Source organism: Sorex fumeus, unplaced genomic scaffold (genome assembly GCF_029834395.1).
Source record: "Sorex fumeus unplaced genomic scaffold, SorFum_2.1 ptg000033l, whole genome shotgun sequence".
Lineage (NCBI taxonomy): Eukaryota > Metazoa > Chordata > Mammalia > Eulipotyphla > Soricidae > Sorex > Sorex fumeus.
The window spans coordinates 15,344,162-15,358,060 of NW_026606090.1; the positions used below are offsets into that span (position 1 = coordinate 15,344,162).

Genomic DNA, 13,899 nt, shown 5'->3' on the forward strand with positions numbered 1-13,899 from the left:
AAAGTACAGACAATCCGTTTTGTCTTTCTTTGTTTTGGCAGCCATGTTCGGCCTTAAGATTTTATCAGCCTCTCCTTCCTCATCTTTCTTAACGCTGCCGTATTGGTGACTCCTTCAGGGTCAGGGGAATGAGATCTATTGTAATTACTGGTTTTGGCATATCAAATACACAACGCATAGCTTGCCAGGCTCTGCTGTGTGGGCAGAATACTCTCGGTAGCTTGCTAGTCTCTCCGAGAGGGACAGAGGCTTTTGGGGCAACCTCTAATCGCCCTTGTAGGCATTCCCATGGTTAAAACATATTTGAACCCTATCAAATATGGTGCATCAAACCTGGAAGATGGGTATTATGTGTTTTATGATGTGTCCAGAAAGCATCCTGTAGCATGGTGGAAGCTGGCTAGTGGAGGTAGTGGAGGTAGTGGAGGTCTGTTGGTGATGTATTTATTTGGTACCAGTAGGGTGGGTCTTCTGTGCGTAATCCAGTCCCTGGGTCTCTGGAGGTTGGTGAAAGAAGACAGGGCTGGGTAGGGTGGGGCTTCTGGTTTTAATCCCTTGCCTCCTGTAGTTGGTTGTAGCAAGCAGAGGATCTCTGTCCCCAGGTCTGTTGAGCCTGGAATCCAAGGTCTCAGAGCGTTTCAGTGTTTCAATATAAATAATAATTTCTTTCTGTGTTCAGTTAGTTTTCTTTAAAACACATTCTGAAAACTCCATTATCTATAGCTAATTTGTTTTTATATTGTTTTGTTTTGGGGCCATACCTGGCTGTTCTTAGCACTTACTCCTGACGCTGCTCAGGGTCACTCCTGGCAGAACTCACAGGCTAAAATAAGAGCTGACCCTGGGTCAGTCACATGCAAGGCAAGTGCCTCAAGCACTACACTTTCTGGCCTTGTCTGTGGGAACTGGAAAGACTACCTTTACTAAATCATTACATGGGATTAAACACCTTCGTTTGAGGATCCTCTCATCTCATTTTTCAGAAACCTTAAGACAGTCGAAAAAGCCTGGACAACACAAAAAAGTTTAGTATCCAATTTTCAGCTCCAATATTCTCTCACTTTTAGAAAGTTTCTTGTGTCTACTCTCTGAGAGGACAGGGGCTGCATCTCAAACTCGGATGTCTTCTCCTTACTTAGGCTAAATGTCACATATATTCATTCACAAGTATCAAGTCTTCATACCACCTCTATTAGCCCCATGCAATGCTGGGCAACTGAATAGTGAGGTCAAGAGAAAAAGATCTAGATTTTGTGTGCTTGTATGTGTACTGGGGACTAAACTAAAGGCTTCACATATACAAAATAAGTGCTCTTCTGCTAGGTTACATCCCCAGTTTTTGATAGTTTTTTAAAATATTATTTAGACGTCATGTGACAACTAGAATGGGAAGGAATGGGAGTGAAGATAGATGGTCGGCTGCAACTACACCACCTCCACTTTGCTGATGACATCGTTCTAATAACACCAACCATTAGCCAAGTGGCACAAATGATGGCCGACTTCGACTGTGAGTGTGGAAAAGTTGGACTACAGCTCAATCTCATGAGGACAATGTTTATGAGAAACGGCCTTGTTCCTGATGTTCCATTCACTCTCAATGGAACGAACATCTCTGACTGCAACAGTTATGTGTACCTAGGTCGAGAACTCAACATGACGAATGACCTGGCACCTGAGTTGCACAGGAGGAAAAAAGCAGCTTAGAATGCCTTCAAGAGCATTGAAGAAATAGCTAAGAGGACAAAGAACCTCCAGCCCTGGCACATCTCTTCGAGTCCACTGTTCTTCCTGCATTAACATATGCCTCAGAGACCTGGGCCTTACAAAAAACAGGATGAGAACACTATTTGGGTCTCCCAAAGAGGAATCAAACAAGCTATGCTTTGAGTATCACACTTCTCTCAAATGAGAGAAAGAATCCGAAGTTCAGACCTCCCTCAACGATCAAGAATCAGGGACGCTGTCACATTTGCCAAGGTGTCGAAAATCAGATGGACTTGATGCATAATGCAATTTGGAGATGACTGATGGGCTAGAGTCATTACCAACTGGATTCCACAGGATGTCAAAAGACCACGTGGCTGCCCATCTTCAAGATTGTCAGACTTCTTCATCAAGACCCTGAATGATCGGTTTGAGGCTCTTCGTGTTCCTGGAGCTAGCAGATCCCACTGGGCTACACTAGCACGAGACAGGGATGAATGGAGACGTTACTGGAGCCCACTGGAGCAAATTGATGAGTAACAGGATATCAAGTGATCAAGTGATAAGTGATTTAGACTGACATTTTACTTTGCCATCTCAAATTTGGAGACATTTTTCTACAAATTTTTCTTTTTTCAGAAATATTTCACTTCTAGGTGCTGGAGTGGTAATACAGTGAGTAGGATGCTTGCCTTTTGTACAGTTTACCAAAGTTCAATCTTTGGCATCCTATATGATCCCTGAGCATAAAGCTAGCAGTAAGCCCTGAGCATAGCTGGGAGTGGGTCCCAAACAAACAAACATTTTTCCCTCTTAGTTTTATTTCAACTATTTACTACTTGAAATATTCATGGCACTATGGCAAAATCTGGGTAAGTATACCCAAGAGAATCCTGATACTGTAGCCTAGCATGACCTCATCATGCCTGGTATGCAGTGATGGCCTAAGTTATGAGGTAAATGTCAGTGACCTTACATTAGAAAGTTTGAAGTATCTTTCTAGCCAAAGGAACTCGCTATAAACAAGTCCAATAAATGTACGTCACTGGGAATGATGAATTGACTTGATACCTACTGCTAATCACAATTACGGTCAGTCAAACTCAGAACATAATAGTTAATCAGTGGCACTCTGCCATTCCAAAATGGGGAGCTCCATTTGAAGAAAGATACAGAGAGATGAAAAACACAGAAGCATGAAGGAAGGCTGGGGCAATGTCAGAATTATGGACCCCTTAGCACTGGAGCCTGAGGGACCAGGATGACCAGTCAAGGATTGTGCCAAAATGTGTTCTATAACTTGCAAACAAACTTGGGACAGAAGTAATTCCATGTAGATAACATAAAATATTTTTAAATGCTCCTTATATTTCTCTACCTGTAATGTGAAAATGAAAAGATCTGGAGTATGTATGGTTAGTGGTCAAACTCCTGAACCTGTAGAAGAAAAGACAAAGGGAGTTGTGATGCTTCCTTTGAATATTTGAAAGGTGAGAAAATGAATATGGTCAATCATTTCTTCAGCATGTAAAGCTAGACTCACAATGTAAGAATTACTGGGAGGTAATAATAGAAGCACGCTTTCTCTAGCTTCTCACAGAAGCAGGTTGGCTTAAGAGGTAGTCAGTCACATGGAACACACACACTGCCCAGTGAACTATATGATAAGGGAATTCTGAACTAAGAGAGGATTAGACCAATAACCTGAAAGATTACTTCTCATACTACTGTAGAATTCTAACTTAAAAATTTAATTAGAAAACACTCAATATAAAATATTTAACATTCAGTGTAAAAAATGTCAAGTATTAGCCATATCTTATACCAAGCACTCCTGTTTTTTAATAATAGTTCAATTATAATGTATTAGAAATGCAGATTTCCAAGACTTATGATTAGTAGATGTGATTTTCTATTTTTAAAACAAACTGGTTAATTTTTAAATAGGTTAGCTGATTAACCTCAACCCATGTGTGAAAGTTAGCTATAAGTGTTAATAAGACATAACAAAGAGTTTAAACATACATATGTACAAATGATATTACTATGCTTGAAAATAAACCCACTGATTCCTCTTGAGTAAGTGAAAGAAGTGAGTGCTTAAAAATATGTTGGAATAATACCACATTTACTCTCTGGAATGTAGAATTTTAAAAAACAGGTTCTGATTCAATCCCTCAGACCAGGGTTATAGTAGGAAAGCATATGAAGTCAGTTCACAGCTGACCAGGCACAATGCCAGTCTCAGGCATTTGTCCATAGGCCATGTAGGTTCTGCCCCTGCTCGGCTTGGAACATGGGAGAGAGGCCCCTCTGTGAATAAAATCACACAGTTCACAAAATGAAGTCAGGTTAGAGCTGAACACCACAGCATGAGAACCATCGCGGAAGATTCAGATGCAAACCCAGTGCTTCCTAATCTCCACTTCTGAAGGTAAATACACTTCTAAGCAGTCTTCTAATTGCTTTTTGGAAAGGCAAACACAATTAAAAAAAACTGTATGGAGAAAACAAATTTGAAGAAGAGAAATGAGTCTTTGTACTCAGCAGGGAAAAGGAGGGAGATGTCAGGAAATGATAGCAGCATTTAACACATACCATATTGAGGAAGATAAACATGCACAAACAAACCTGAAGTTCTGCATGAACTGCCGAAACTTGTCCACTCTCTTTGCCAGTGGCACGATGACATTGATAAGAGTCCTGGCCATGTTGAGTCTCTCTTTTTTAACTTTCATGATAGGGCCAAATGGCCTAAACAAAACAAGTCGTCTGAATTCATGCTTGTGATCTCCTCTGAAAGTGAGTTCATACAAAGTGCCTTTATCCTTTTCTGTTCGGTAGATCCCTGTTAACAGAAAATGGAAAGGTAGTTTCAAATTTAGGCAGTCAGTGGGTAATGAGTGTTTAGTATAGCCAACGTAATTTTAAAGCATAAAATGCCCTTTAGAAATAAGTATTGGGGCTGGAACAATAGCACAGCGGGTAGGGCGTTTGCCTTGCATGCGGCCAACCCAGGTTCGATTCCCAGCATCCCATATGGTCTCCCGAGCACCTCCGGGAGTAATTCCTGAGTGTTGAGCCAGGAGTAAACCCTGAGGATCACCGGGTGTAACCCAAAAAGCAAAAAAAAAATTGACTTTCTCCATCTAATAATGTTCAGAAAACTCAAAATGCTCCCAGTTTTCAAAATCCCCAAAGAAATCAAAATATCATCAATTTAAAATTAAGTTTAAAATAGTTTATAAAAACTGAAGAAAAGATGTAACATTGAGTACAAAGTTTTATTTATGCTATTTATACTACCTAAAGGCTGTGATAAAAAGTCTATAAGAAAATAAGCAAAAAATAAGATTATCTGTGATGTGGATAGAGTAATGTAATTTTTGCCTTTCTGCCATTATCCACATTTTCTGCAACATGATTAGAAATTTTATAATAATTTTATGTTTGATTGTGAAAGTTTAAATTATCTTAAAAAATTATAGCCATTTTGAACTGAGCACATCAAAGCAAAGAACAGACTGGTGGTTGCCAGTGGTGAGACGTGGGTCTGGGCAAAATGGCTGAAGGCAGTCAGAGGCACCAGAGCTCCCAGTATCAAACATTTTAAGTCATGGGATGAGATCCACACACTGGGAATACAGCTAATAGCACTGGGGCTCATTTGAAATATGGTAAGAGTGACCATAAAAGTTCTCATCACAAGAAAAGAAAATATAGTTGTGTACTTGATGCTAACTCAGTTTATTGCACGAACATTCTGAATAAAGACAAATATAAAATCATTACAGTTGATATTTGCCTATATATGAAAACTATGGCATATGTCCATAAAACCTAAATAAAAGAATTATATTCATTTCAGCTAAATTGAGTATAGGGAACTATGCAGAGCATGGAGAGGTTAGGGGGCAGCTGCATGGATTACAAGTCTCTAGAAAGTTCTGACAGCATTAGACAAACACAATGTGTTATGTGCTTGGCACAATGGCATCATACATGGTCTTAGTTCAGTTCATTTCTTTCTTCCAACTCTTGGGTACAGTACAGCTCAATGTTTCAGAGTCCAAATTTTAGGTTCAAATCCTGGTTGCACAGGTTTCCTTTGGGAAATGTACTTTTCTCTGTCTCATTTTCCCCACATTACCATATTTTAATAGCTGTGATGAAGCTAGAACATATCCTGTATATAGAAAATGCTTGCTATCAAAATGATTCCCCTCATCAGTCAATCTGTTACAACAGCACATACTGGAGATATTGGAGCAGGCAGGAAGGTGATGGACACTCACCAACTGTGTTCCATATCGTGTCTCAAAGCCCACAGCTCCATAGGCCAGACTGAAGACAAGACCCAGCCTCAACCTACTTCTGGAAGAAACCTCCTATCATGTCCCTGTGTAATACCGCAAACAATCCCCTGAGACTCACACCTTCTCTGTATCAAATCCTAGTATAATATCACAAGAAAAAGTAAAAAACATGGGGGCCAGGAGATAATATGTGGTTAGGTTTGATTCCTGGAACTACATGGTCCCACAAACATTGCAGGATGCAGTCCTGAACCCCCAAGTCCTGCCAGGTATAGCTGTGGAGAGACACCCAGCCCCAAGCCCAGCAACACTGGGGTGGCTTTGGTACCCAGGCACTGTAGGGCCCAAACAGCATCACATCCTCAGGCCCTAGAACTGAGCTATAACCTGGCTGACTGAGACTCACTGCCGCATGCCTTAGTCTTGTGAGCACTGCTTGCAAGCACCCTGAAAGCTGTAAAATTTTATCACCAAATAAGCTCCCTCATTTTTGTCTTTGTTTTGCCATGTTTCATAACCTATTTTTTCTTCCTTTCAATTCCCATATTAGTTAGAATGTCTTTTACAATCTTTGAGTAGCTACAAAGGCAAAAAAAATTATTTTTGTGGAGTCCAGGAAAAGTAACCACCTGCTGTCAGCTACAGGCTTCAAAGTTTCTCACAAATTGTTTCTCTTTTCTTCTCTTCCTTATTTTTCCTTTCTTTTCTTTTGTAGAAACTATAAATCTTGACAAACAAGCTGTTATTTTCTCCATTCTGTGCCTAAAGGTAGCTTTTTATCCTCAGTTTTACTGTTCTTCTGATCCTGCTCAAAATTTTAGATCTCCTTTGACACAGTGAAGAGGAAGGTACTGACTCAAAATTCAAGGTACTTTCATTTCTTTTAACTATGCCTCCTGGTCCGCCTAGAGATTCAAGAGACACCAGCTACTGGCAACACAGCATAAATAATTTAAGGTCCAGAGCACAAGCTACAAAGACTTTCTTGAGTACCAGGCAGAACATACCCATTCAATAGCTCTCAGTTTTGCTGAGCTTATGTGGAACAGAAGTCAGAACCCCTCCAGGGCCAGTCTTGAAAGAGGAGGTTCATCCCTCAGGAAGCTCAAAGAAGTGTGAAATGTTAAGTGGTTCTCTTCAAAGTCTGTTCATTCAGACCATGCATGGTGAAGAGGCCAGATTTTCCCCACCATTGATATCCAGAGCAGCAGGTAAACTACCCTCGGAACCAAGTTAGGCTGGACTGTTTCACAAAGTGTGCTTCCAGACGAGTCCTCTGCCCAGCTCAGACAGACCTTCCTGAGAGTTGGTTTGCACCTGACCAGGCTGTCAATGCAGCATTAGTAAGTATGGTTTTTCACATAGTCAGCTACTGACAGCCTAAGGTACAAATTAAAAGATAGATGGGTCAGGCACTGCTTCTGTTAATAAAGTCATTTTCTTTCTCAATTCTATAAAAAGAATCATTAACTTTTGAAATCTAAATTCTGAGCTTAAAACAATAATTGAAGGGCCAGAAAGATAGTAATAGCAGGTAAGGCACTTGTCTTGGATGCAGCTGACCAGCTGGCACCCCATATGATCCCCCAAGCCTGTCAGAAGTGGACTCCAGGCTCAACAGACCCGGGAAAAGAGATCCTCTGCCTGCTCCCAGCAGCCCAGCAGACCTCCACTACCTCCACTACTCAGCCACCTCTATGCTCCAGGACGCTTTCCGGACATTCTGGCCAAGACTCAAGCACGTGTGAAGCCCCACAGAACCAGGGAAGCGGAACTCTGTGATCTTGGACTCCAGGCTCAATGGACCTGGGAACAGAGATCCTCTGCCTGCTCACAGTAGCCCAGAGGACTCCACTACATCCACTACCCAGCTGCTGCCATGTTCCACGATGCTTTCCAGACCCAGCTGCAAAGCGGCCATGCAACACATCATAAAACACTTAATAAAAGATTACCGCACCATATTTGATGGGGTTCAAATATGGTTTGAACCATGGGAACACCTGCAAGAATGATTAAAGGCCGCCCTAAAAGCCTCTAACCCTCTCGGAAAGCTTGGCAAGATACTGAAAGTCTCCTGCCCGCACGGCAGAGCCTGGAAAGCTACCTGGGTTGTATTCTATATGCCAAAATCAGTAAATAAAATGGATCTCACTCCACTGACCCTGAAAGAGCAACCAATACGGCAGCATTAAGAAGGATCAGGAAGGGGAGGTTGATAAAATCTCAAGGCCAAACTAGGCTGCCAAAACAAAGAAAGACAAAAATGACTGTCTGTACTTTAAATGCATGAACGCTGGCATCGGATGCATCCATTGAGGACCTGATAGTGCAAGAACGGAAGATCAAGTATGACATCATTGGAGACGAGAAGGTATCAGTCACATAATGCCATTTTCGACACTGCAGAACTGTTCCTTGGAACATGCGACAAAAGAGTCGTCAGTGGTGTCGGTGTCTTGTCAATATGAACTTGGCCATAAACATTGATTCATTCAAATGTCTAACAACCTGAATCGGATGATTACACTTGAATAGATGTGGCTCAATGCCGGCAGTTTCTATCTTCATTGTCTATGCACCAATATTCAATTATGATGGAGAAATTGAGAAGTTCTACATGGAGCTGTAGCAGTTCTATTAAGAAGACCACACCTTCTACAAGATCATTATCAGTGATTTTAATGCCAAGATAGGACTGAGAAGATCAGCTGAAGAACTCCAGATCAGAACCCATGGCCTAGAATGGAATGAACAGGGTGAGAGACTGTTTGAATTCATCATGTTGACCAAGACCACTCATAGTAACTCGTAAATCCAGAAGGCCGAATCTAAACGTTGGACTTGGGAGTCTCCTGGTGGATGGTTCCATAACAAAATGGACCACATCATATTCAATCAACAGTCTTGCCTGACCGATGTTGCTGTTGTCCCAAAATTCCAAACGGGATCGGACCACCATCTCCTTCTTGCAAAATTCTACTTCACAGAGTGGGGAGAAAAGGCTGCAAAGTTTAAGAAGAGAACTCCCAGAACAACCACCAACTGGGAGCTCTTTGGCACTATTGCGGCAACATGGGAAGATGCTGTCATTTACAACATTGACGAGGAATACGATGGACTGGTTCAGCAACTCCATGATTGTGCAAGGAATGCCGAGAGAGAGATAGCCACAAAAAGATGAAAACTCTTGAGCTCATTTGCCAATGTGGCTGTGTGCAAGTCTCAGGCAACTGCAAGCAAATGTCCAAGCTTGCAAAGCAGTGCAGAGAAGCAATAAAGGAAGACCTCAAAAAGAGAACAGCAGCAGTACTGGCAGATGCGGTAGAAGCTGGGAAAAGCATTCACAATGCCCACCTGTCCTTCGCCAACTACAAGACCAAGATGACTGCCCCCCAATGTCCTGATGGATCTATAACATCTTCCAGAAGGGCAATGGAGAAGATCATCCATGACTTCTACTTGGATCTTTTCGATAGCCACGTCCACCTGCCCACATACCAAATTCTGCAGGATGGATATGTCATTCCCAAAGTTCTCCCTTCCAAAAAGGATTCAGCACCACTGACCATATCCACACGATAACCAAGCTCAGTGAGGTCTCTCGGGAGTTCAAGATGCCACTCTTTATGATGTTTATTGATTTAAAGAAGGCCTTTGATTCTGTTGAGACTGAAGCCGTCATCGAAGCCCTAGCCAAATAGGGTGTTCAAACTCAATATGTCAGGATCCTCCGTGAGTTGTATTGTGGATTCACTACCAGGATCTTACCAATCTACAGGGAGGTGATCATTGACGTCAAGAGAGGGGTTCGGCAGGGTGATACCATTTCACCAAAACTCTTCAGTGCCATACTCGAGAACATCATGCTATGACTGGAATGGGAAGGAATGGGAGTGAAGATAGACATTTGGCAACTACACCACCTCTGCTTCGCTGATGCCATCGTTCTAATAAAACTAAACATCAGCCAAGCGGCACAAATGCTGGCTGACTTTGAACGTGAATGTGGAAAGGTCGAACTCCAGCTGAATCTCATGAAAATGTTTATGAGAAACATTCTCGTTTCTGACGTCCCATTCGCTCTCAATGGGACAAACATCTCCAAATGCAACAGTTATTTGTACCTAGGTCAAGAACACTACATGAAGAATGACCTGGCACCTGAGTTACGCAGGAGAAAGAGAGTGGCTTGGAATGCCTTGTTAAAGAAATAGCTAAGAGAATGAAGAACCTCCGGCTCTGGGCACATCTCTTCGATTCCACTGTTCTTCCTGCATAAACATATTCCTCAGAGACCTGGGCCCTATGAAAACAGGATGAGAACGCTATTCACGTCTCCCAAAGAGGAATTGAATGAGCTGTGCTTAGAGTATCACGCTTCACTCAAGTGAGAGAAAGAATCCGAAGTTCTGACCTCCATCGACAATCAAGAATCGGGGATGCTGTCTCGTTTGCCAAGCCGTCGAAGATCAGATGGGCTGAACACGTAATGATATTTGGAGACGACCACAGGACTAGAGCAGTTACCGACTGGATTCCAAGGGACGTCAAAATATTGCGAGGCCCCCCCACTATGAGATAGTCAGACTTCTTCGTCAAGACTCTGAATGATCGGTTTGAGGCTGTTCGTGTTTCTAGGATGAGCAGATGCCACTGGGCTACACTAGCACGTGACAGGGACAAATGGAGATGTTTCTGGCACCTGCACGAGCAAATTGATGAGTAATGGGATGTCAAGTGATCAAGTGATCAAATTCTGAACTTAAAACAATAATTGAAGTAAGGGCCAGAAAGATAGCAATAGCAGGTAAGGCACTTGTTTTGGATGCAGCTGACCAGGGTTAGATTTACCACCTTTATGATCCCCCAAGCCTGTCAGGAGTGATCCCTAGTTGCAAAACAAAGAGTATGTCCTAAACACAGTCAGATTGCCCCCCAAGCAAAAAAATACTATTTTACTCAAGAGGGCTAGGCCTGAGAACCACCAACTAGGTGGGGGACATTTCCTGCTATCCAAGATCTAACTTTCTCTGTAGTCTGTAGTCTATAGCAAATATTTCTTCCTTCCATAATTGAAGGGATAAGCTGACACAGCTCTTGTCTATAACCTGTCTTCACCTCAATGCCTAAGAAGCCAAGATGCTGAAGGTCGTGGCCATAGTGCACCTCACCACACTCAACATGGACATGCACAGGTTCTGGCAAGTGGCTAGCTGAGCACAAATGCATCTCCAGCTTTATTATTGCCTGTCTTACCTTCCTACAGGGAACATTGTTCTCCTGGTTGGATAACTCTAATTCTCTGCTCACACTCATCTCTACTATTCTTGGGTGCTAGTCTCCCATTCTGTTACTCTATATTCCACAGATGAGTGCAATCTTTCTATGTCTGTCTCTCTCTTTTTGACTCATTTCACTTAGCATGATACTTTCCATGTTGATCCACTTATATGCAAATTTCATGACTTCATATTTTCTGCATAGTATTCCACTGTGTAGATATACCAAAGTTTCTTTAACCAGTCATCTGTAAACAGCATGGTACTGGAAAAAAGGCAAAGCAGACCAATAGAACAGGGTGGAATATCCCTACACACAACCCCAAATGTATGAACATTTAATCTTTGATAATGGAGTAAGAAATGTGAAATGGAGCAAGGAAAGCCTCTTTACCAAATGGTACTGGCATAACTGCACAACCACATGCAAAAAAATGGGCTTAGACCTCGACCTAACATCATGTACGAAAGTCAGATCAAAATGGATTAAAGACCTCAATGTAGACCAGAATTCATATATTGAAGACAAGTTCGGTAAAACTCTCCACGACATTGAGGCTAATGGTATCTTCAAAGATGACACGCTACTGACAAACTAAGTGGAAACAGAGATTAACAAATGGGACTACATTAAAATAAGAAGCTTCTGCACCTCAAAAGATACAGTGACCAAAATACAAAGACAATCTACAGAATGGGAAAGGATATTCACCCAATACTCATCTGATAAGGGGTTGATATCAAGTTATACAAGGCACTGGTTGAACTCTGCAAGAAGAAAACATCCAGCCCCATCAGAAAATGGGGCTATTAAATGAACAGAAACTTTCTCAAGGAAGAAATACGAATGACAAAAAGGCACATGAAAAAATGCTCTTCATCACTAATCATCAGGGAGTTGCAGATCAAAACAACTCTGAGATACCATCTCAAACCACAGAGACTGGCACACATCCAAAAGAACAAAAGCAATCATTGTTGGCGTGGGTGTGGGGAGAAAGAGACCCTCCTACACTGCTAGTGGGAATGCTGACTGGTTCAGCCTTTTTGGAAAACAGTGTGGAAAATTCTCAAAAAATTAAAAATTGAGCTCCCATTTGATCCACAAATAAGCTCTTGAGAGATACTTAATTTTAGTAATCTTTAGCACATAGACAGGAGTGGGCCAACTGGGCCAGAAAGTCTGAGGTGGGGAAGGCAGGGATGAATGTGAAGGACACCTCAACCCTCCTGGTGTAGCTGCATAGACCCTTCCAGGAGACTGAGAGCTGCACCCCAGGAGAGAAGCATCCATGAGGCAGAGAGGGGAGTGATCACTGTAGCATGAGAGGGCCTCTTGGTACATCAAGGTGAACAATGGATCAAACTCCCACAGAATGCAAGCAGACCTCTGGCAGTCCACAGTCAGTGTTAACTCAGACAGGTACGAGGGATCCAGGTAGACATGAGTGAGCAGTGAAGTGGCAGAACTAAGCTGAAGAAAGTGGGTATTTTTTTTCTTTCATTTACGTAAAGTCCAGTTCATTCTCACATCAGCACTGCTCCTTGCTTTGTCCTCTGCCCGGATACTCTTCCCCAGCTCCCAGCCTAGCTGGAGCCTTCTCACCTCATCTCAATTCAAGTCTCTCCTCCTCAGAGATGCTTTCTCTAGCAGCACTGAGAGAAGCCTCTCTTACCCCACTTGTCACATCACCCAGAATGAGGCTTTCCTCACACACACTCACTGAGCAATTAATGACTGTTATTGCTACTGGAATGTGAACTCCAAAACCCAGTTCCCATCACACAGAGAGAGAGAGGGATACAGAGACGGAGGCTACAAGAAAAAGTGGACTAAATACAGAGGAATTTATGAAATTAATAGTATCTTCATTTTAAAGATCTTGAAACCAAAAATGAGGTACCTCCCTGGAGATCCCTCAAAGGGCTGCAGCACATGCTATGTGTAAGAACCTAGTTCTCTTCCAATACAGCACTGTTACCCCCAGCACTCCCAGACCTGAACAACACTGCCTCACTGGGCACTGAAACCATCAACTCACACTGCCAGGTTGAGTGATGCCCAGAGTGGTCCAGGTCCCCAAGCACTGCTGGGAAGCACCCACCCTCAAATAAGCAAACAATTACCAAAACAAAACTCAATATATGAAACAAAGAAACAAATCCTTCTTATGCTGAGGGAGAAACACACTGGAATAGAGATTAAAGCTACATGGGAGGAATGAGAAGGTAAGGAGTGCATAGGGTCACAGTCTGGAAAAGGACTGGACAGAGGCAGAGAAGAGTGTCCCTTCCTTCAACGGTGTGGAGCAGAGAAGGAGCACAGAACTCACACTGGTGATCCAAAGAAACAGGAGGAAGGTCACAGCAGTGTGAGGAGACTGAGCCATAAGAAGAGGTCAGAGTGCTGTGATGGTGGCAGCAGGCTTCTAGAATAAGTCAGGAGTACAGCCCTACACCACCTTAAATGCACTCAGGTGATGACACAGTCATGCAGTCAAACACTATCATGCACAATGAAAAATAAGGAAGAGAAGAAAAGAAGGATGGTGCTCCAAGAATATGCCTTGAAAGAGAGGGGTGGAGGCAAGGAG

The 13,899-nt window shown here is 42.5% G+C and overlaps 1 protein-coding gene across 5 annotated transcripts in view; it reads right to left on the bottom strand.

Annotated features, from left to right (window-relative positions):
* CSGALNACT1 (chondroitin sulfate N-acetylgalactosaminyltransferase 1) overlaps positions 1 to 13,899 on the bottom strand; it is a 419,176-nt gene that overhangs the window by 56,755 nt on the left and 348,522 nt on the right. For all 5 annotated transcript variants that reach the window (XM_056116700.1, XM_056116697.1, XM_056116699.1 and 2 more), the window contains one exon: positions 4,339 to 4,555. In XM_056116700.1, the coding sequence (XP_055972675.1) occupies positions 4,339 to 4,555 (217 nt within the window). The remainder of the gene's footprint in view (positions 1 to 4,338; positions 4,556 to 13,899) is intronic.